The sequence below is a fragment of the Strongylocentrotus purpuratus genome, unplaced genomic scaffold (genome assembly GCF_000002235.5).
Source record: "Strongylocentrotus purpuratus isolate Spur 01 unplaced genomic scaffold, Spur_5.0 spur5_scaffold_8, whole genome shotgun sequence".
Taxonomy (NCBI): domain Eukaryota; kingdom Metazoa; phylum Echinodermata; class Echinoidea; order Camarodonta; family Strongylocentrotidae; genus Strongylocentrotus; species Strongylocentrotus purpuratus.
In genome coordinates, this window is record NW_022145614.1 from 32,262,850 (window position 1) to 32,287,621 (window position 24,772).

General features: G+C 39.1%; 2 protein-coding genes across 2 annotated transcripts; both read left to right on the plus strand.

Annotated features, from left to right (window-relative positions):
- The first annotated feature begins 2,817 nt into the window (after positions 1–2,817).
- On the plus strand, positions 2,818–4,206 carry LOC115920411 (putative nuclease HARBI1). The gene is made up of 2 exons (XM_030976171.1): positions 2,818–2,882; positions 3,228–4,206. The coding sequence occupies exons 1-2, from the start codon at positions 2,818–2,820 to the stop codon at positions 4,204–4,206; spliced, it is 1,044 nt and encodes a 347-aa protein (XP_030832031.1).
- Positions 4,207–5,655: 1,449 nt separating this feature from the next.
- On the plus strand, positions 5,656–23,599 carry LOC588675 (deleted in malignant brain tumors 1 protein). Its single transcript, XM_030976172.1, has 14 exons — positions 5,656–5,812; positions 10,008–10,180; positions 10,804–10,963; positions 11,748–11,917; positions 13,095–13,248; positions 14,393–14,553; positions 15,395–15,542; positions 16,541–16,707; positions 17,600–17,753; positions 18,637–18,809; positions 19,506–19,650; positions 20,325–20,482; positions 21,030–21,189; positions 23,421–23,599. The coding sequence occupies exons 1-14, from the start codon at positions 5,656–5,658 to the stop codon at positions 23,597–23,599; spliced, it is 2,259 nt and encodes a 752-aa protein (XP_030832032.1).
- The last annotated feature ends 1,173 nt before the right edge of the window (positions 23,600–24,772 follow it).

Below are 24,772 nucleotides of genomic sequence, written 5' to 3' on the forward strand. Positions count from 1 at the left end.
CCCCTTGGGTTAACGTGTTAAAACTTAGTTTGTGCGAGCGTGTATAAGTGCTTTTTGTCAGCGATTCCCAAATGATTGTAACATTCAGTCATCTGTCCAACGAAGATTAACAGACAATGTCCCAGGATTTCCGTGATGTTTTAACCAATCTTTACTAAGAGAAGGAAAAACTAAGAATTCTTGGTAGATTTTTGTGTCAATTTGGTATATAAAGGACATATTGATTGCTTTAATATTTGAGGCATGGCTCTCGGGGCGTTTGAATCCGAACACGTACCCCTGGACATCCACCCCGGATAACCACCCCAGTCACCTACCCCCTATATAGGACAACTACCCCCTAGGACAACTACCCCCAGACACCTAACCCCCGGACAACTACCCCCTAGGATACTTGACCGGAGTTGTCCTAGAGGATGGTTGTCGAAGGGGGTAGTTGTTCGGGTGGTAGTTATCCGGGCGTAGTTGTCTTTAAGGGGGTAGTTGTCCTATAGGGGGAAGTTTACTGGGGGGGGGGGGGTAGTTGTCCGGGCGTTAGTTGTCCCAGGGGTAGTCGACCTAGAGGGTGGTTGCCCTAGGGTGTAGTCGACTGGGGGTGGTTATCCACAGGCACGTAGCCACGGGGGGGGGGGGGGGGGCACGTGCCTCCAAATTTTTTTCTCCAAGATCGGTTGAACTGTTTTAGACCCCTCCCAGGACGTCGATCGATTACAATTTATGTCCTCCCCCCCCCAAACAAAAACAAAACAAAACAATCAAACTCATGCTACGTCCCTGGTTATCCGGGGGCGGATGTCTATCAGTGGTAGGTGTCCGAGAACTCTCGAGGGGACGTTGCATATCCTCCCTAGGCGCGCCGCCCACCTAGGCGCACATTGGGGTCATGGGAGGATATGCAACGTCCCTTCGAGCTCATGTAACAGCCAGGCCCTCATAACAGTCAATAATATAGAAGGCGCCAAACTCACTTGAAATTTCATGCTCAATGTGCGCAAGTGCAAAAGATGTTAAAAATATACACAAAAGTACCATTTGAGTGACATCCCCCAAACACACCGAGCGTTTTCAAACAGGCACCGCACAGGGCTCAAAGTTTTACAGGCTTTTAAAGGCCCACTGCACTACTGGTAGCTACTTGCGCCCTCTATATAATAAACAATGCCTAATCGGTGACCATTGGTCCCCCATGATCCTCTTTTTCTTATGTTAACTGAAAGCTGAGTTGATGAGATAACCACCTGTCCAGTGACCTTGCAGAGCGGTCTAATCCCTCCTGTAAACTATGGCAGATAAGCTTTAACATTATACTCTCCATTTTCCGAAACCATATCTCGCCAAATGTATCTTTCTGTAGCAAAATAGGCCTATCTGTTTCTAGTGAAAATGGACGTATTAGATTTGCTATAGATGCCAAATTTTCCACTTTGGAGATATTTTTAAATATAATGCAAATTAGATGACATAATTATGGCACTGTCTAATGCAATTCATAGCTATAACACAACGAACATTCTGATATGGACAGGACTGGTTTTGGCAAATTTTCAGCGGAGTACAAGTCTATTCAGACATAGTTGGTCGATTACAATGATATAATGCTTTTATATTAATACTGATCTAAAAAAGAGGGGAAAAACAGAAATTATAGGAATACAAAGTCTATGAAATAATCCTTCAACAAACATGTTAAAACAAAACTTAAAGATTCTTCTTGTATGAAGTAAATATGTCATTTTGTTGGTAGATAATACTCAATGCAGTCAGAAGCTCTTTATGATACTCAATATTTACGGCGGACTGTCTCTGTGTGTGTACACACTATAGCGTGAGCTAGTACCCCTTTACCGGACATTTTGGCAACACGCATGCGGTCATTCCGATCCCGGAGTGGGGGGGGGGGGGGGGGGGGGGGGGGGACAGTGTCTAGTTTTGAGGAGCAACACCGCTAAAGCTTTCCAAAGACAATTATTATGACATGTAGATCTACATAATGTTTTACTCTTTTAAAGCACACAGTTTGCTTGATTTGAACTGAAATTAATTATTCCAACCATTCTCAGGTAAAGCAGATTATAAAGCCTAAAAAAGCGGACAGCACGCCTCACGGTTTCCCGCTCTCATTTTTTTCTTCACCTAAAGCGTTGGTCACATCCCACCGTGCGTGTTTTTAGTCCGTACGGTTTTTGGGGAGGCCACGGCCGCCACGTTTTCTGAAAACGTAGGGAGGGAGTGGCAAAGGCAGGGAGGGAGTACCGGCAAAGCACGTCACACGCACGGTGTAAGTACGTGGCCCGCACGCCACGCCTGGCCGTGAGTGGTTGCGTGCATCGTACGTTGCGCACGTGGTAAGTGCGTTGTACGTACTTACAACGTGCTTACAACGTACGGTCTCCGTGCGGTTGCCACGTTGTCTTACGGAGGCCGTACTTACACGTGCTGCTCACGTACGGTGTCCTTACTCACTCGCACGTTGTAAGTGCGTACACGTGCGATGAACTCGGTGAGTCGGGGTATGTCGGAGCATATAGGACGACATTCCCATTTTCTCTAGAAGTTGCTGCTGCGTCAAGATGCCGCCCATTCCAACCGCAGAGACTCCGGGTTCTGATGCTGCAAGAACACCTTCAAGTGGCAGCGCATGAGTACGACGTGGTATTACTTGCCTTGATACGGGAGAGAGAGAGGCAACAGAGACGCCGACGCAGAAGATGGTGGGTTCGCCCATGGATCGAGAGGAGGAGGCTTTTCGGGCAGTACGAAACGTTGCTCCAAGAGCTAGAGCGTGAATCGCGGGGGGACTATGTATGATACATCCGAATGGACCCCAATCTCTTCGCCGAGCTCCTGCTCCGAGTGACCCCTCGAATCACCAAGTGCCCAAGGTGTGTGTCTTCATTTCTGCCATAACGAATTCTTGGTTTTGCTTTGTATTTGCTTTAAAATGTTGTCTTATTTCTATTGGAAGCTTCCCGTTGCTCATTTAAGAATAAATCTCTGACAGAAGGAGCAAATTTTGCAAATCACAACTTTTCAGTAAAATGGCCATAGAATCAAAACGCCTTCATGTAAATTGATGTTTTTGGTGGCAAATAAAACTTGAAGTGTTTTTCTATCAAATATTATGAACAATAATTGTATTTAGTCATTCATGTATTTGTAATTAAGGTAAGTTTTTGTAGCACTCTTTCTGGGCCACCCAAACGCTATTAATACATTTTATGTTTCAGGAGTCGCCGCCCTCTTGAGCCTGGCCTGAAGCTGGCCATCACCCTTCGCTTCTTGGCGACGGGGAACAGCTACAGGTCCCTTGCCTACGACTTCCGGGTGGCACACAACAGCATATCCACGGTCGTGCCGGAGGTCTGCACCGCCATCTACAAGGAATATAAGGAGGAGATGTTCAACATGCCCTCCACACAGGACGAGTGGAAAGCCGTCGCCCGCCAGTTTGGAACGCGATGGAACTTTCACCACTGTTGTGGGGCGATCGACGGGAAACATATCGCCATCAAGAAGCCAAATAAAAGTGGATCGCTCTATTACAATTATAAGCGCTTCTGTTCTGTGGTGCTCCTGGCCATCGTGGATGCTAACTATTCCTTCTTGTGGTGCAAGGTGGAGGCCAACGGCTCTTCCTCAGACGCAGGCGTGTTCAACGAGTCCACCCTCCGGGGGGCACTGGAGGACAACACCATTGGATTCCCAGCACCGGATCCACTTCCAGGCGACGACCGGGACTTTCCCTACTTCATTTTAGGCGATGATGCTTTTCCCCTACGAAAGTGGCTCTTGAAGCCATACAGTCGCCGTGCCATGACCCACAAAGAGAGAGTGATGAACTATCGGACCTCTCGGGCACGTCGGGTTGTGGAGAACAGCTTCGAGATATTGGCTCACCGGTGGCGGTGCCTACTCACCACCCTGCAGTTGGAGCCTGGCAGGGTGATTTGCGTTGTGTTGGGCTGCCTCACCCTTCACAATTGGCTGCGAAAGCGCCGGCCCGGACTACAGGACCTTAATTTGGACCGCGAGGATGAGGATGGCAACGTGGTCCCCGGGGCCTGGAGGGAAGATGTGCAGATGACTGAACCCAACCAGATGGTCGGCCAACGGGCCTCAAGGGAAGGGAAAACCCTGAGAAACTATCTAGCGGACTATTACAGTTCCCCACTTGGCCGCCTACCATGGCAAGATCGGGTTGTTTGAACACATGAACTCATGATACTCATGATTTAATTTTATGAACTCTGGAGACACTCTATGAACTCTACAGACACTCATGATTTTAAAGAACTCTGGGGACATTCCATGAACTCGTGATTTATTAGTTTATGTATTTATGTGTGAATAAACATGTAGAAGTCAAACATAATCATTAAATGTATTTTTTTTTCTTATTTAAAATCAACCTTAACTTTAATATTATATACCAGAATGGTTCCGGTCTCACCTCTTACTATCAAAGACCCCCCCCCCCCCCAAAAAAAAAAAAAAAAAAAAAAAAAATAATAATAAATAAAAAAATAAATAAATAAAAAAATAAATAAATAATACAAATCGGTAATTTTTAACAAATGGTTATAATAAACTTTAATACACATTTTTTCATAATAGCAGTGAAAGGATGTTCCTTTGTCTACTGAGGAACTGTATATTTTGTCCGCTTTCTTTGTCAGTCATGTTCATAGTGTATATACTGCATAAATCAGTGCGCACAACGTGCGTTGTAAGTGCGGAGCACGTGCTTACTCGGTACGGTCCACGTGAGTTCTGCGTGCTCATTAGACAGTTGAACTGGGGAAGTGGCGAGTAAGCACGGACCACGCACTTATCACGTGCGCAGCACGCACGTGCTAAGTGCGCCTTCCGTAGAGCAAGTGACCGTGGGATACAAATTTAAAAACGCACGGAGTCAGTGCGTTGTGCGCTCGTTGGCAGTACCGGGCACGCACGTCACGCACACTGGGGGTAAATCGGTAGCCCGAACGCAGCGAAAGTTCCTCATGCACTAAAAGCGCTACGGTGTGTCTGCGTGTTCATAAATCCGTACGGAGGCGGTACTCACCACGTACCGATACCCACATTTTGCCTACGTTTGTGCACGTAGACAGCACGCACTTACAAGTACGGCGGGATGTGACCACCGCATAACCTAGTCCAGAATCTGCACGGTCCTTTATGATTTCCCTACACGGCTGGAAGCAAGTAGTAAGTAGGGAGAGGTTAGCGTTGGTGGTGGTGGAGATCAAAATTAATTAGGCCAGATTCTGGATTACACCTAACCAGAATCCTGACCCGATTATTGCACAATGCAGGCGAAACCGCCTCGGGACTTTTTTTCTTGCTTGTCAGAAATGTTATGCCTTGTGCCCCCCCCCCCCCCCCCTCAGCCGCCTCTTCACTACCTCCGCAACTCGAAAATCCGCCTCTGTAACTAATTCTGGCACAGCCTCAAGGCCCAGCTGGCTCATAACGCCCTATGGATCTATCCCTATGATCGATAGATCGATCCGCGATATATTGATCAACTAAATGTAAGAGATATCGATCACTGATTTCGGTCTTTATGCATGGCCGACGATGCAGCGCAGAGTAGCACAGAAAAAAAATCTAAAATCTAAGTATAGACGTCTAGAACCGGAATTGAAAGCGAAAATGACCAAATGCACAGCTGGAATCAATTTTAGTGGTGCAAGGGTATGGGAGAGGCTTCATTTCGTGTATCCAGTTTTGTTTAAGGTCGTCTTGATGGTCCTCCTTTGGCTTGTTTACTTTGCTATCAACACCGGTGGGGTCGGAGCAGTTCCACTGTGTGAGTCTAAAGTTAATAGTAAGACAATAATACACCAGTTTACAGTTGTATCAGTACGCATGCGCAGACAGTTGACCTCGGGTCATTGGCCCCAAAATTGGGGCCAATAACCTCTGACCTCTGGTATTTATGCGTAAATTAAAATTGCGCCCATGCAAATGATGATGTGCGCGCACAACGCAGCGCGCAGGCAGTGATGTCATCATTATTTGCATGGGCGCAATCTTAATTTACGCATAAATACATGACTCCTAGGTCATTAGCTTTGTTTAAAATGGCGCACACAACTGTAAACTGGTGTATTAGAGTAGGCAATCAACAACGACATTACAATACAAAGTCAATGACAATTCAATTGGTAGTTCATTATTATATGTCTAGATCTAGATCTAGGCCTAGTGCGTAACCGGAAACTTGGTTTCGAATAGTAAGGTCTACTAATAGTAATAATTTAAAGAATTGGCATAGACTACTCGTGATATAGGCCCCGCAACTGTTTTGAATCGATTATAATTTTATACTAGGCTTCTAACTTCAGCCAACTCACTATATATACTCGTGATCTAAGCCCCGCGCAACGGCATCGCGCGCACTTCAACACAGCAGCGGGGCCTGTAACACGACTATACTTATATACTCGTTATATAGGCCCCGCGCTACGGCATCGCGCGCACTTCAACACAGCAGCGGGGCCTGTATCACGAGTATATATTAGCGAGTCTGCTATTCAACTCGCTATATATACTCGTGAAATAGGCCCCGCGCAACGGTGTTGCATGTTCTACAACACGGACATGATGGGGCCTGTATCACGACTATACTGTATACTCGTGAACAAGGCCCCATCCTATGCATTTTCAAGACGGACAGCACGGTAGTGGGGCTTCTTTCACCCAAGTATAATTAAGGGGGTGTTTTGAGGTTTAATAAATAGAGCTAGCAAATGATTAAAAAGGGTTAATCATTTAAATTTATCTTTTAGAGACCCTAGTCCTAGACTATTTGAATATTTTTTCCTTTTTTAATATTTTACCTTCTTTAATATTTTTCCTTTTTTAATATTTTTCCTTTTTTAATATTTTCGTTTTTTTGTTTTAAATATTATGGCCCCCTCTCTTTGAATTTATTTTTTATTTGATTTTTTTTTTATGGGGGGGGGGGGGGGCCCCCGCCCCCTCTCTTTAAATTTATCTTTCAGTTAAATTTTTTCCTTTTTTAATTTTTTTTTTGGGGCCCGCCCCTCCTAATTATTATTTAAAAAATAAGTCCCTTTCAACCCCCTTTTTAACTCACTTTTATTTCCCTTTTATTGCTGTCCGTCATGAAAATGTTGGCTGAAGACTGAAGTTAGAAGTCTAAGATGATTTGTAATCGATTACAAGACGGGTAAGTTGCGGGGCCTATTTCACGATATTGCCAAAGAAGTTTACAAGATTAGAACTTTAGGTCCTGAAAAGCACCAGATTCTATTAGGTTATAGACCTAGATCTAGACCCTTATGATCATGATTATGTGACCGGAAGTTTCAACAGAATCACCTCACACTGGCCGTATACTGATGCTGCTGCTGCTTATGACGACTGTGATCATGTACCGGTACGTATATAGTGCCATAGTGGCAGTGCTACGCTACTCCCACTTGATCCTGTCCTGCCATTGAATACGTATAGACTAGACCTCTAGTCTAGGCCTAGAACTACTGTCTATTACGAGATCTAGTACTTTGCTCTTTTTTTTAATAAAATGCACTTGTCGCGATTGACGGCTATCAGTCCATTGCCTTGATGTTAGCTTCAGTCTTGTGCTACTGTGACAAGTTTAGTTATTATAGGCAGGAGCGGATCCACGTAGCGATTATTCCGGCCCGGCCCCCCCCCCCCCTAGTCCCCCAAAACGATAAAAAATAGGATAATAACGTAGACCCCACCAAAACCCCCCCCCCTCCCCGCTTATTCGCCGGCGCGGATCCACGGGGAGGGGGGGGGGGGGGGCTGACGGTTCAACAAAAAAGAATTTAAAAAAAATCAAAAAAATCTCACGAATTAGGTAAAAAAATAAAAAATAGTGGTCTCACCCTCCCCTCCCCCCCCCCCGCTTATTCACCGGCTGACTGCGTCGGCGCGAAAATTTTCTGAAAAATTGGACCCCCAAAAAAGTGCCTCCTACCCCCCCCCCCCACCCTCCCCGCTTATTCGCCGGCCGGCTGAGTCGGCACTAAATTTTGTATTAAGATTTGGCTACCCCCCCCCCCCCCTTCACACCGTCTGGATCCTCTGCAGGCGCGGATCCACGGGGGGGGGGGGGGCTGACGGGTCAACAAAAAAGAATTAAAAAAAAAAAAAAAATCTCACGAATTAGGTAAAAAAAATAAAAATAGTGGTCTCACCCCCCCCCCCCCCCCGCTTATTCACCGGCTGACTGCGTCGGCGCAAAATATTTCCTGAAAAATTGGACCAAAAAAAAGTGCCTCCTACCCCCCCCCCCTGCTTATTCACCGGTGGCTGAGTCGCAACTAATATTTTGTCACGGATTGCCCCCCCCCCCCCCCCTCTTCCCGCCGGCTGGATCCGCCACTGGTTATAGGCATACGCTACAGTGCGTCCCAGAAAGAACGAAACCGAGAACTTTCTATCGATGTTTTAACTTTTATCATTACTTAATCACAATGATAATTAATAAATGACACATGTTTGTAAAGCTTAGATCCCCCCTCTTTCATTTATTGCAACTCATATGATGCATATTCACGCATGAGTGATTCAAATCAATTTGAAGAGAGGAAACCAAAAAGTCATTTGGCGGACGGTATCTGAATTTCAAAGGGAAAATCACATTTCTAGAAACTTCAGTTTTTGCCCTTTCATATGACACCTCAACCAGGGAAAATAAGTAAGGAATAACAAAGTTCTGTTCATTTAAAGTAGTGCTTGCATTTCCATAATTTGATTAAACGAATTCGTTTTCACTGGGTGCCTGTCGTAGCAATAAACGGAATTGACAAAAGACTTAATTCCGTTTCGTTGAAGATCAGCCATACGCTAGATCTTGTCGAAAGAATTCATGCACGGCTGGTTGAGGTGTCATTTGAAGAGGCATCATGCGAGTTGCATTAAATGAAAGAAGAGGAATAAAGCTTTTAAAATATGTGTATTTTATAAATTTTAATTATGACTAGGTCTCTAAGTTATGATAAAACATCGATAATTCTCGGTTTCGTTTTTTTCTGGGACGCACTGTATAATAGAGTCGCCCTTAGGATCGCTGATCTCCGAAACAATGGAGGGAGAGTAAGATGATGATGATGATGATGGTAAATTAAAAATATTTCGGAACGGACGCAAATGACTGAAAAAATGTGCCGATCTTTTGTCAATATTTCCATAATTTTACACCCAATTCCAGAGAAAATTCCGTTTTTGTGTTGATTTATGTTCCTCTTTCGATTGGAGATGTCATTTATATTCTGCTACAGGCTTGTGCTACTACTACTAGTCTTTCTGCTTTGAGGAGTTTAAGAAAAACTTAGACCGGGACGTAAACCCACTATTATACGACAATTATGGGAAATGATGGATTTTGTAGCAAAGAACCATCATGCAACTGCTTGAAACATTACAAATATTTGAAAATAAACATGTACAGAGTAAAAAGTATTATTTTTTTTTTTACTTTAACAAATAATTTGGGAGATATCTTTTCTACAAACATGTATTATGTTTCTGGTTTTTGTTTTCTGCAGAATTTTCCCTATATAATGCCATCTGCCCTCAAAAAAATTATTTTAAGAAAAAAGCTAGATTATTAAAGCTAGATCTAGACTATTCTAATTTCTAGATATATTTAGTATGTTGACGCTCTACTCCAAAGAGGGGAATTTTGTGAAGCCAGACGTAGTCTCAACGGAACATATCCCCGTACGAAATAGTCTGATTTTTTCGGTCTAATCTTTTTAGGTCTTATCAGAAATTAGATTAGAACTGCATGTACGTCTAACTAAAAGTGACACTTACACCTATATAACCTAGATCTAGATGTAGACTTTTTGTCTACACTATCATTAAAATATATATCAAGATCTAACGTTAAGAAATTTACAAAATATTTTGTAAAGTGTTTTTTTAATAATTATTTGTTTAGACTATCATATCATAATTCATAGTCCTATAACACAACCACTTTATCCATTTAATGCTAGATAACGATGGTGATGTTCGACTAGAAGGCGGGACAACCTCTTTGGAAGGCCGGGTAGAGGTCTACTATCAAGGGTCATGGGGAACAGTTTGTGATGATTACTGGGACGACCAAAATGCAATGGTTGTCTGTAATCAAGTGATGCCAGGTTATCACGGAGTCCATTTTGGGAGGGTGAGTTGACTTCATTATTTTGGACTGACTTTATACATCATGTAGGCTACATTTGTTGAAGGTTCATGCTCGAAGATCATTTCACATTTGCATTACTCAAGTTAAATGATGATTTATATTGAGATCGAATTTCCAGACCATTATGTTGTTTTGTACGGGTAGAAGTTCGATTTGATGGCTTACAAATACAAACACAAACATACAAATTCCATCATTGATAATCAATTAATAAACTTACAAATAGAAACCGGAAAACATAAACCTGTCATCCTCGAATTTGTCATGATTTTAATACGAGAAAAGTTGGAGATGAATTTCGCCATTATAATGGCCGACTACAAGATATGGCGCTGAAAAGAATGCATTTCTAATACAAGAATGGTTGAGATATCCGACTTAGTAAATGTAATGTTTTGTATAATAACACCATTAGTTTGAGTATATCTAATTTATCTTGCTGTTATGTTATATGATTGCTATTTTTGTATCTGTATATTGTATGGATTTCTTATCGATGTCTGTGTGAAGTATATTTCATTCTTGTTCAATAATGAATATTCAAAATACGAAGTGTTAGTAGTACAACGACTTCAATGAACTGGGTGTTACTTTCAATTAATTAGGCTTACTTTGGTGAGGGACTCAATATCGACATCCTTCTTGACGACGTACGATGTTTAGGAACAGAGTCAAGCTTACTAAACTGCTCTCATGTCGGGATGTACAGTCATAATTGCATACACATGGAAGACGCTGGCGTGAGATGTTATCCACCATCAAGTGGTGAGGAGAATACATACATACATATAGATTTATTCATTTATTTATTTAAAGCATTGTAAAATCCCCATCTAACTTCTACTTCTAGACTAGTTACGTTTACCAAGAGGCCGTCTAACAAAACCAACAAAAAACAAGTATATCCAAACAATACTAAGCTTTAAAAAAAATGCACCGACGGCGAATATAACCAAAAATGCACGCTCAATGCAAATGTTACATTTTCCAAACCTGTACAGTGCGATTTTAGTTCAAAGGATATAAACCCGTTAATTGACAAATAGATTTCTCAATCAGCATAGAGTAATTACTGAGGCCAATACGTTTCCGCAGAGAAAAAGTTAAATGAAAATAAGTCGTACATTTGAACGAACACAAGTTATACACATTTTCTGGTATGACTTGTTTTGTGAGAGGTAGATGCGTGTTATAATTACTGTAATCATAATTATTACTATTATTGTTATCAACCATAGTGTGAAACAAATTATGACGCAGGCTATGTCTGTTTTAAGCTTTTGTCCTCATCGGACTTTTTCTACAAATTTGATCTGTTCAGATCATTCACTTGGCAGTTATTAAGTTTTTTTAATTAATGACAGCCGTTCTGTACAAACCATTAGGGACGTTTAGATTTGCACGTCGACATAGTGGACTACTACGTGTGACGTCCATTTAAGGCACTGTTACGTCCTGTTAAGGCACTGCCCGCGTTTTGAAAGTACGTCACACGTAGCAGTCCCAATGTCGACGTGCAAATCTAAAAGTCCCTATTATGTACCTGTAGATGGAGCTCTACGGCTGGTAGGTGGTGGAGGAATGTCGTACATGGGACGGGTTGAAGTCTTCCATGACAGACAATGGGGAACGGTTTGCGATGATTCCTGGGATCTAAACGATGCCACCGTGGTATGCAGACAGCTCGGGTATACAGGAGCTAGATATGCACCGCATAGGGTAAGTGTTTTCTGCATCTTTACAGACCAGAAAACCTCAATTCATCATGGCTTTTAATAAGGGTTGAGCGGTTGATAGGATTGTCACCAAGGCGGCGCTGCCTGGAATGTTCACTCCAGTGCTAAGTATGTCGCAGTCCTCTTCTTTTCCTCTCTTCTTTTCTCTGTCTCCAAGCTCTCTATCCTTCTCTCCTCTTTGCCTATCCCTTTCTTCCTTTCTTCTATTTATGATGCATATTATGTATTTGTGTGTATTCGGTCATACCCATTACAAGCTCTGCTTATCGGGTTTCGCGCCTTCTTCCTTGTAATACAAGTTCGTTAAATATATTTATGTTCCTACGTATAAATTGTATTGTTTGAACAGATGTAAAATATAGTATGTTGTCAAATTGAATGGAAGAAAATAAATGTTCATTTGAATTGAATTGAATTAGTGATAATCATGATGGATATTTCATGGCGCACTTATCCACCACGCAAGGTATCAAGGCGCAAGGCACTCTTATATTAACCCGTCTCTAGTGAGGCTACCGTTTTTGGTACTCACAGCATTGTAAGAATTTCTCCTTACCGCGGCCGGTTAACCCCTAGTTGGAGACAAATGTAAAATGGCAAATTTAGATTAATGTTTTGCCAACGGACGCTATTGACGCGCCGGGGCTCGAACCCACAACCTTCAAATATCCAGTCAAGTATTTAAACTACTCGACTACGACACCTTTATCTTCATAATAATATATTGCGAGTAGTAAATTGTCCAAGCCTTTTGGACGGTCATGTGGGTATATATGGATTGTGATATAAATGTTGATCAGTCCAAGGGCGATTCACTGTTTTAAATTTAGAAAATCTATGTGAAATCCAGATTGATCATCCTTGTATGACCGGGGTTTTCCCGTCTGATATTACCTGTGCGGATTAACAAGTAAATATTTATGCTCTATTAATATGTAAAAAAAATGGCAAGTGTTAAGTACTCAAACCGAGGTCGAATTATGAATACTTTTATTTCGTTTTTGTTTATTAATACATTTTAAACTAAGATCTCCTTTGTCAATTTACATGTTATTGCGATAAAGTATTTTAAAAAAGGGTAAGTTCAATATATGACAGTGTTTATTGTTGGTAACTGCATGTTTCCCTTTCAATTTCTTTACCGCTTTTCTCCTAACCAGGCCTATTTCGGTGCAGGAACTGGTGCTATCTTTCTAGACGACCTGTATTGTAGAGGCGATGAGTCGAGGCTGATCGACTGTCATGGAGCTGATTTTTATCAACATAACTGCGTTCATTATGAGGACGCTAGTGTCATTTGTATTCCGCCGATGGGTACGTTAATAGCTTGAACATGGCAACCTAACATCTATAATAAATTCACATGGAATCACTCATTTCAAAGTGTCCTACTTGATCAAAAACTCCATAACTTTGATTTCAATGAAATATTAACGTTTATGAGTGGTAGTTTTAGTTCAGTTTAGTTCATTTTCAAATTTCAAACGTCATTTTCGAATTTTCAAAATAATAACAATATTGCATAGACGTATTGGTAAACATAAATACATATAATATATCAAATCATTTTGGTTTGCTTGAAGTTACTTGTAATTGGAATTATAGAGAATACAAAGGAGCCTAAGGTAAAAGAAGGCTTCCAGGGATAAAAGCATAGACGGCATTACGGAGACAGGGTAAAGATCGGGAGAGGAGGTGGGAAAAGGAAACGTTGGGCAGATTTCAAATGCAGGTTACACACAAGATGTTATTTCAATTATGTAATTACCTGCGATAATCAAGCCTACGAAGGTTGTTAAAAGCATTATTAGCACTTTTCATTTGCATTCACTTTTTTATGATGTCACACTCAAATGACGCGTCTCGATGAATTCCATTTTGTTTTTTAAAGTCCGCACTGGTCACTTACACCAAGACCAATAACGCCTTGATATATTTAGGTTACACCATTTGAAACGTATTGAACTGGTCATTTATAAAAATCTACCCACATTACCTGAATTTGATGCAGTTCTTTAGACACATTCATGTAGTAATAATAAAACAATAACAACATTTCATTTATAAAGTGCCTTTGCATTAAATACAATGAGGAAACAACAAATACTTCTGAACAAAATAGAACATTATCATACGAAGTTTAAACTAATTAGAAACAAAGATAAATATTAAGAGAAATTCAAAAAGATGTTTCTTTAGACACTTCTTGAAAGCTGCGAGAGTATGGCAATGTTTTAAAACACGGAGATAAGTAGATCAATTAAGGATGTTTTATGTTGACACCAATTCATTAGAAACGATAAATTCGGAATGAATATATTCTCGATTATTAGTATATCATATTGTGAGGAGTTGCAACGAAACGACCCCTATACATTATTTTCAAATAGACTGTGGTCTATGACTTGTAAATGTTTTTTAATTAAACATCCAATCATATTGCTATTGCCCGATCTAGACGGTGATGTACGACTTGTAAATGGGACATTGCGTGAAGGTGAAGTAGAGATCTACAATGACGGAGTGTGGTGGTCTCTATGTGCTTCTGATTGGGATTCTGAGGATGCTACCGTTGCTTGCAGACAGCTAGGCTTCTCCCATTTCCAAGGGCATGGTGCAGTGAGTTATATCAAAACAGGATTTCAAACAAAGTTACTTTGGAGAGAAAATAAATGTCTTCTTCTCGTTCTTCTTCTTTTTGCTTCGCGTCCTTCTCCTACTCCTTTTTTTCTTCTTTAGGAGTTGGATTTGTTGGCGCCTTGTTTCTATTTGAGCTAGGAATGTCACACAAGTGTAATAGAAAATGTTATGTTCTTATTAACTCAAAGCTTAGGGTAATGTTGTTGATGTCAGTAATTACACACACAGATATTAATGTATCAGTTAACGTAGCAGGTTTGTTAAAAAAAATCGAACAGTTGAAAATGATTGAATTTATGCGATAAAGTCAATCCCTGCAACTTTGTAAAAAAGGGAAGATGTAAGAGGTATAGCGCCATGTTTTGGTTGACCTTTTATACACAAATGAAACAATAATATTTAGGTTTTGGACTTTATTCCTTTGGCGGTAGTCATGAATTACCTTGTACTTGGTGCTCAGTGTGCCTCTTTATACTTGAAGAGAGCACACATTACATTGTACAGACAGGACACTTTTAGCGAATAGCAAGGAAATTGTTTAATAAACAATAGCATTGTGTATCAGTAAAGCTCCTTTTTGTACAGCTACGTTTATTTGTAATGAAGGATCTTACAAAAGCAAGGATGAAAAATTATGACAATGATTAACATGTAGTGAACATTTATAGAACGAAAGGAGGAATGATATTTACTTAGACATGGAAGCTGTAGATCGACCCCATTTCAATAAAGTAAACCTTCCCTAAATATAATAAACATGCATTTACATTTCCCTTTAGTACATGTATGTTTGCTCTATTATATATTTATATGATACCAGAGCAATCATGGAAGTGGTGGAGGTCAAATGATCAGTACCTACTTTGACTGTGAAGGTGACGAGACTTCGTTAACTCAATGTGAAGTGGTGCATGATCACAGCGTATGTGATACTGGACAAGCTACAGTTTCTTGCCATGCGCCGGATGGTAAGAAGTTGAAGGAATTATTGATGAAATACATGTATCTTTGTATCTTGAGCAGGGATACCAATTTTCAGGCCTTTCAGTATGTTCAGGCTTAAGTTTCAGGCATTTCGACTTTTTTCAGGAAGTATTGGTATAGTGGTTTATTCACTTGACTTACAATCCGAAGGTTCGAATCCCAGACCGGACTATATAAATTAAAACATCAGTTTACATTTGCCACTCTCCACTTTCCAGCACGTTGTAAAAGGTTACTAAAAAATGTCAATTACTGGGTAATGATGATTGCAGGACCCGCAGGAAAAGCAGTATTAATACTGTTGAGGCTACCCTAGGTATATAACACCAAATATTTATCATTATACTATTGCACGGTACAGAAGATATGGAATCAAACTTGTGTGAGTTCCTTTCCAGTCTCATTGGATGAGACCAACTGGTGTCCCTCCTAAATGCCTAAACAAAATTACTCTAGGGACAAGCAAAGAATGAAATATGAGTTACAGACCCCCCCCCCCCCCAAAAAAAAAAACAAAAAACAAAAAACAAAACAAACAAACAAACAAACAAACAAACAAAAAAACAAAAAAAAAAGACACATAATGATACAAAAGGAAATTTGTTTAGGAAACCCATCTACATTTTTGCCAATAAGCCAGTTTTTAAATAGCTTCGGTACGCATGACCCCAAAAAATCCACAGATCTTTTATACGATGGATACGTCCCTCTTGTGCATTTTAGAATAATCACCGCCGAAGTGATGGAGGTTCTCATGATTACCTTTTTGTATGTTTGTTTGTGGAATACTTCCACCTGTGTATCAGATAAATGCACTGTCGGTGCATAAATGAATAATGATTACGTAATACCAGTATTGGTCGCGATGGGTTTTTACAATTTTGGAACAAATGACCTTTATCTGACTATGCGCAGATAGTATTTACGAAATTGCTTATTGGGGATTAGTTGAACAATGATTGTTCTCCATTTGTATTTTAAGATGGTGATATAAGACTACAAGGTGGTGCTGTGTCGAATGAAGGGCGAGTTGAAGTTTATTATCGGAGGCAGTGGGGAACAGTTTGTGATGATAGTTGGGATCAACAAGATGCCATTGTAGCTTGCACACAACTAGGATTCCCTGGAGCTGTCCAAGCCTTGAGAATGGTGAGTGCTTTCAAATGAAGGGTATTCTACAGACACTTTTTCAGATAAATACATGTATACTGCCATCTGCACCTCACAATGTCCCGATGTGTCGACAGCCACGTCCAACACTGCCTCAATTACTGGTAACGCGCGCGTGATGATGCTTTGGTACAGGAACTGGAAATCGCTCTATTTACGCCTTCATCAAAAGATGGCGCAATTGAAAATACATAACAGCAGTGGAAGCAAAGTCGGTATTAAAATACCCTGCCTTTAACATCTATCATGAGGAATTAAGCGGTAATTACAAGTATTGGTGCTTTTTTGTATATCAGTGAAGATCGTTTGCAGATCATATACGACCTCAAATGTTGGGAGATACAGGAATATTTATGTATATCCTATTCTCGTATACCGCGTACACTTCGTATCCGGACACCTACTCCCAGGACAACCATCCCCGGATAACCACCCCTAGGATAAGGGTAGTTGTCCTATGGGGTAGTTGTCCTAGAGGGTGGTTATCTTAGGGGTGGTTATCCAGAGGGTGGTTAACCAGGGGGTAGGCGTCCTATAACCCATACACTTATCGCACAGTACAATTATGAACTCTCTCTCTAATCGCACTAATTTTTCACGACGTAATGAGGCCGATAAAGGGAATGTATGAGGGCCTAGTACAATTTGTTCTCTGTGTAGTTGAAAGGAGTTTGAATAATCGTTTTTGTCTCATATCAGAATGCCTTTGTTGAATGAGATTTGAGATTTGGCAAGTAACATGTTCCTCCCTAGGTAGGGATTACTCGCTTTTCCACAGATAGATAATACCAAAATTCAAATCTGGTTTATAGTTTCAAAAAATGAAATATTTTCCTCTCTCAAGTTATCTCATTTTGATTACATTGAGCAGGCTTACTTTGGCCAGGGAGGAGGCAGTATTCATCTGAATGAGTTACAATGTAGTGGATCAGAGACTCGTTTAGCTGATTGTCCACACCAACCATGGACTCGAAATTATTGCTCGCATTATCAAGACGCTAGCGTCATATGCCAAAATCATGACGGTAAGTTTCAATCTTTCCATCCCTATCATACAATCTTGAGTTTAACACCCAGGTACCTTTCCTGCATTCATGGCATACATATTACAGGAAGGATATACCATTTTACTCTGTTTATTCCCTCATATGGTTAAATGGGGCATATATTCTTTTCTATATTGATGAAAAAAGAGAACCGTTTCAAACAAAATAATCATCGTTTAGTATACTTGTATAAAAATATATTGTATAGAGTGATTAGATTATCAATATGCGTTCGCCATAATTTTGGATGTTGAAGACAAGACATAACATTTCATGAAAAGTTGACTCCTATCACAGCCACAAATCCTTAAAGTTCCGTTGGTAGTTACCCCGGGTAGTTACTCATTATTATTATTATTTTTTTTGGTGGGGGGGGGGGGGGGAGGGAGGGGGGGGGGAACATATCTTTTATTATCTTATATCTTGCTGACATGACATTTTGAACTGATGTGCTGCCATGTTATTTCAAATGTTGCATGGTATTTCATGATTGTTCCAAACTATAAGAGACGAGCGAATTTACTCACTTTGGGCAGTGGAAAACTGAGGTATTTAAAAAAAAAAAAATAATGACGCAAAGTGTAATACGCTTTAAATTGTAAATTGTAATAATAAATGAGCCTCGGAATAGAATTTCTAGATAGATGGCGCTATAGAAATGCCTATTATTATTATTATTGTTATTACATGGAGCTAAGTGAATACCCGTATGACTTGAGTCGTACACATTTACCATTCGTTATTGTTATTATTATATTTTTTTTTCCGGCGGTGTATTGGATCATATCTGACTCTAATTGCATTAACAAATCCCTTTGAAACGCGATTAATTGGTTGCAGATAATTCTCTTTTCTTTCACAGTTGGTAACATTCGATTGGTAGATGGAGGCAATGCCCAAGAAGGCCGTGTAGAGATCTGGATAGATGATGGTCGAGGTTGGATGACATTCTGTGATGAGGGATGGGATGATAACGAAGGTGAAGTGGTGTGCAGACAGATGGGTTATGAAGGACTCGTCCAAGTTACGCATAATGTATGTTTATGTCTTTCTCAATTCACATCTATTTGTCTCTCTTCTGTTCCATTTTAAAAATTTCCAAGATCGGTTGAACTTTTTTAGACCCCTTTTTTTTACTCGATCGATTACATGTATGTGCCCCCCCCCCCCAAACATCAAACTCTGGCTATGTGCCTGACGATGACATCTCACAAATTGATGAAGTGGTCGTGGTAGTGCAATTTAAAATAGCTATTCAGTAATCAAACGCAATTAATGGCCGTAATTATTTGCATAATGTTTCGATTGTTGAGAAAGAAAACGATTTGTAACTTTTCATCTTTATCTTTAGCTTAGTCGTACATGTATTCCTTCTGCATCTCATTGGATTGAGTGCGTCTATCAAGTAGCCCCTCCCCAAATAATGAATACTAAAAGTAGGCTTATACCTCTGAGAAGCTAAAAGCTAAGATAAATAAAATTTAAATGGGAGTTCTTCACTTTTTAGTCCACATGCATTCGATGAGTCTAAAGTATATTCATATGTGCTATGTTCTTTGAAATCATCTTATTTTTTTAGAGATATAACGAAAATTTACTTCAAACAAACTCACTCACAGAATCTTTTCCGGATGCATTTGCTGCATCCCCAGACATCTTAGTGTTTTTTTTTTTTTTACTGAATGTCTGAATAAATACAAATACAAATACATCATGATGTTTCCCATACAGAGTTCCTATGGTGGAGGAACAGGTGATGTGTTTGCAAGCAATGTAGGATGTACTGGTCTAGAAGATGCGCTCCTTAGCTGTTCTTATGATGAACATTCGATCTGCACACACTCGGATGATGCAGGGGTTATATGTGCTCCGCCAGGTTGGTATATCACCAAAGACATCGGTGTTATATGAATTATTTTAATAAAATAATCATCACAGGATAATGCAGACAAGAAGATAATAGGAAGAGTGTAAGTGATGGGGAAGACGGAGGTCAGAAAGGAGAAGAAGAAAGATGAGAAGAATGTGATGGTGATGAAGAAGAAGAAGACTGACACTCTTTTCACACTTGTTTTGCTTAAGATGTAGAGAGAGATTTCTAACAAACGGGGAAGGGGATAATAACATAATCACTATGGTAGATAAAAGACAGCGAAAGGGAGGTGGATTAGATATAGAATAAAAAAAGAAAGTTTGGTTAATAATACTCTCTTGCTTAACTGCAATTTGGCCACATATTGATAATAAATCAAGAAACAAGAATTACGAACTGTAAAGATTTCCCATAGTGTTCAAACTCAAAAAGTGAAGAAAATGCTTAAGATATTACTACAAATATGATAAAATGAATTTAACATCACAATCGATATCAACGAGCTACTTTCCCTTTTATAACTATTATATTAAAATCTCAGTTCTATACTTCCTTATTCTTCTCTTACATCGTTCTTTCCTGTGTCTTCATGCCTGCTCTCCCACTTTTACCTTCTCCCTCATCTATTCAAAATTCGTTTCTTTAATATTCAGTCTGGTTGTATCCTATGTATTTAGATGGTGAGGTTAGATTAGTAGATGGTGATGATGCATATAGCGGACGTGTTGAGATCTTTCATGAGTACAGTTGGTGGACTGTATGTGGACATTGGGGTGATGATGAGGCTAGAGTTTTATGTCATGAGCTAGGCTATACTGGCGTGGCATTGTCTATGGTAAGTACATAGTCTAACTAGATATTTAAATTAGTCTACTCTTTCATGTCTGTGGTGATACAAAATATTAAAATGATCTGTAAGTTAGCTTAATTCGATTTTGAGTCGGCTATGATAAGTGAAGTCCTTTTCAAAATGTCAATGAATAGAACTGAGATTATTATCAACCTTCGCATTTATGGGATTACTGATTTATTTATATATTTTTCTTTTATCAATGTATACGAAAACGATTTCGTACAGCCAGATATACATGTAATATGCCTTTCATGAGCGATGAAAACAGTGATGAAATGTTCTTCTTTTTTTTATATAAAAAATGAGAATCAGAACTGGTATCATTAACTAATTTATCAAAACCATATTATGTTCATGAAAATGTATGATGAAAAAGAAAGAAAGAAAGATGCAGAAACCAATAAATCAAATTTAAAAAAAGAAGAAGTAATTTTCCTTGTTTCACTTAAATCTTCGCAATAATACTGAGATAATTTCACAAACCAAGATGTAATAACAAAAATAAGAACCATGTATTTTCATGTTTCAGCACTCGTTTGGTCCTGGTGCAGGTGATATAGTAGAGGACATACAATGCCCAGCATTCTCGGCAACGCTGAGAGACTGCAATGTCGGTTCAAACTTTGAAAACACTGTGGGCTGCTCTCATAATGACGACGTAGGCGTTGTGTGTGATGGAACGAAATTTGGTACCTTCTTTCACACTATATATGTTTATAGTGTTTGCTGTAGTTTTCATTTTATCGTCAACGTTTATCTTTTAAGTTTGTCTTGCATTAGCCTATAATAATCAGACTTTCAAGTTTTAATAACTTTATAATATAAATGACTATTCTATATCATGGGTTTTCAATTTGTTTGGTTCCGTTTTAAGAGTAACATCAATTTTTTATTTTTTATTTATTTATTTATTTATGCATGTTCACAATTTCACAATTCATTGAAGTTAACATCACATGAAAATTAATATAAGATGACAAATCATTTTCAATTTTACAATACATTTGAATTAACTTCACGTGAAAAAGAATATAACATTGTTTTATCAAAGACAAGTTGCAACTTATATACAGTTTGAAGAATGAACACACAAAGGTGATGAAACATAAGCAAATAGAACACCTTTAAAATATATAATATATGACAAATAAAATTCCTAAAGTTTTGTAGTGAACTATTTACACTATTTACAAAGTTTTTAAAAAAAAGAAGAAAAAAAAAATTCGTTAGGCCTAGTAACAAAATTACGTTAGATTTAATTAGAACTGATAAATAGATTATAATGTAAGTAATATCTTACATCTGTGAAATGATAATACATTTGAGTGCTCTTTTAAAAGAGTTTGTTGATTTAATATTTCGAATATCATTAGGTAAAGAATTCCATACATCTGGACCTCTGTGTCTGATTGATTTCTGGGCTAATGTAGTGTGAGGATTGATCACATGTAAATTCAATGAATGCCTTGTTGAATACGAATGAACCATGTTATTAGGTTGGAACATTGAAGATAATGACGTAGGTAATAATTTGATATTAAAACGGAACATAAATATGGCAATTTGGAGGAAGTTAATATCATCAATCTTTAAGCATTTCAGTTTAACAAATAGTGGGGTAGCATGGTCACGATAACCAGCTCGGGTACATATGCGTACAGCTTTCTTTTGTAACAGAAGAATATTATTAGTCACACACTTGGATGTTGCCCACAAAATATTACAGTAAGAAATGTGTGGTAAAATTAGACTATTATATAGCATAAGTAATATTCTATCAGAAACAAAACATTTTATTCTATACAGTACGCCAATATTTCTGGAGATTGGTGTAACAATGTGTTTTACGTGGTCGCTCCAGTCAAGTTTTTCATTGATATAGACACCAAGGAATTTCGTACATGTCTTTCTCTCTAAAGAAATATCATCTAGTTTAATATTAAGAGCAAGGTTGTCATTAGATTTTCTACCTCTAAAATGAATATAATTTGTTTTAAGAACATTGAGAGAGAGAGCACATTACTTCTAAACCATAAAGTCAACTTTGGTAGTTCCGAATTTAGTTTCTGTTCTAGAGTGTTGATTTCACGATGAGACAAGAAAACAGTCGTATCATCTGCAAATAAGGTATAATTTAAAGTTTTAGATACATTACAAATATCATTGATATAAATAAGAAATAATAATGGGCCCAGGATGGATCCCTGCGGAACACCACATTTAAGATACAGAATGTCAGAGTTAACAGAGTTATAATAAGTGTACTGTCTTCTCATAGATAAGTAACTCGCAAGCCATTGTAAAGCTATGCCCCTTATTCCATAATGCTCTAACTTAGAAAGAAGAATTGAATGGTCAAGTGTGTCAAATGCTTTACTCAGATCCATAAATACACCAATGACATGCTCGTGAGCAGCGAGTGCACTTGAAACGCGATCATAAAATTTCAGTAGCGCAAGATCTGTAGAATGAGACCGCCGAAATCCAAATTGATCAGGATTCAATGATTCACATTTATCTAAAAAACTGTAGAGCCTGTTATAAACAATTCGTTCCAAAACTTTAGAAAAGCTAGGCAGTAATGAGATTGGTCTATAGTTAGAAACGACCATTTGGAGAATTCAAAAATTCAAAACAAATATCTCACTGTCATGCAAATTGTGAGGGGAGACTGAGGCCACCACAAACGTGATAATATCACTCCATGGTAATCAATTCTCCGCTTGGCTGCCTCAACCCTTCCAAAAACTGTACTTATCTGGTCATGGAAAAAGTTTTTAAAAAATGGGTCATTGAAGTCGAGGAATTTGATTGTCAAATTTCTGTTGGTTCTGTTTGGCTATCAATTTTTTTGTGGGGGCATTGATTGATATTTGACATGTTTATCTACTTCCTAATTTTGTCATATCCATATGATCAGTGAGTGGAGCTGTTCGTCTTGTGAATGGTAACGTCCCGTATGCAGGCAGAGTAGAGATGTTTACTGGAGAGCGCTGGGGATCAGTGTGTGATGTAGCCTGGGATATTGAAGATGCTCATGTAGTCTGCAGACAAGTCGGATTTAAACGCGCCACCTACGCTAAGAAAGGGGTAAATTAATGTCACATCCATGTGGTTCCTTACACTTTGTTTACCAGATAATAAAGACACACACATACGCACACACACACTCATATATACATATATATAATTAATATCATACTTGCCTACATGTTAGGCGCAATGAAATCTATCCCGCCTCACTTGAAATATTTGATTTGTAGAGCGATCCCACTATCTAAACATTATTCCCAGGCTTATTAAAAGTGTTAAACGAATAGAAAGGCGAATTCCAAGATTGTTTATATGTTTCTTTCGGGGGGGGGGGGTGTCGTCCAAAAAGCGTTGTAGGCATAGTTAGTTTAAAACCTGAAGTTCGTCAACTTATCTCTATGAATCTAATGCCATTTTACCATAATGATAAAGTCATGAATAACGTCATACTGCCATTTCTATTCTTGCAACTAAATTACATTTTTACTTCTTGTGAATTTTACTATTTCATGAGAACATTAGGAATGTAGTCATTTGTAAGAATTATTTCAAGAATACATTTATCGTTTATTATGAGATCGATTATAATACAACCCGATTGCAACTACTTAAACAAACAAAAAATCACCTGATTAAGGCGATTTCAATATCCTTGCGCATCACCTATTGAAATGTACAAAATGCATTACATTAATCAATTATTAATCAATTATGTAATCCGAACATGATGTCTATGAGATAGATGAGTTGGTTCTGAAATTGCCCTAACATTGATTTCTAGAAAGTAGTTACGATCTTGTTATAACTACTTCATCCAAATTCGAAGACGAAACTTACACCTTTGAACTGCCATGTCTTTAGGCTTTCTTCGGAAGGAATTCCTACCGTGTGGTATCTACAGGGTATAACTGCCGTGGGACTGAGTTGACGCTTCATGACTGTCCCTTAGCACACGGAACTCTACTATCAGACTGCACACATGATAATGACAGCAGTGTTATATGTGAGCAAAATTCTTATGCTGGTAAGTTTGTGGTTGAAGGATGGTTAGATGTATTGCCCAAGTGCTGAAGACGTATTCTGGAAAATTTCATTTATGTTAATGAAAAAAGATGTGAACTGTTCTAACAAACTCTAATTGTGCAAAACTAACACTACTTGCGCAGTTGCGTCTTTTCACATTATGCTAACGCAGCCATCTTTCCACGGACATATACCAATGACTTGTCCTACTCTAGA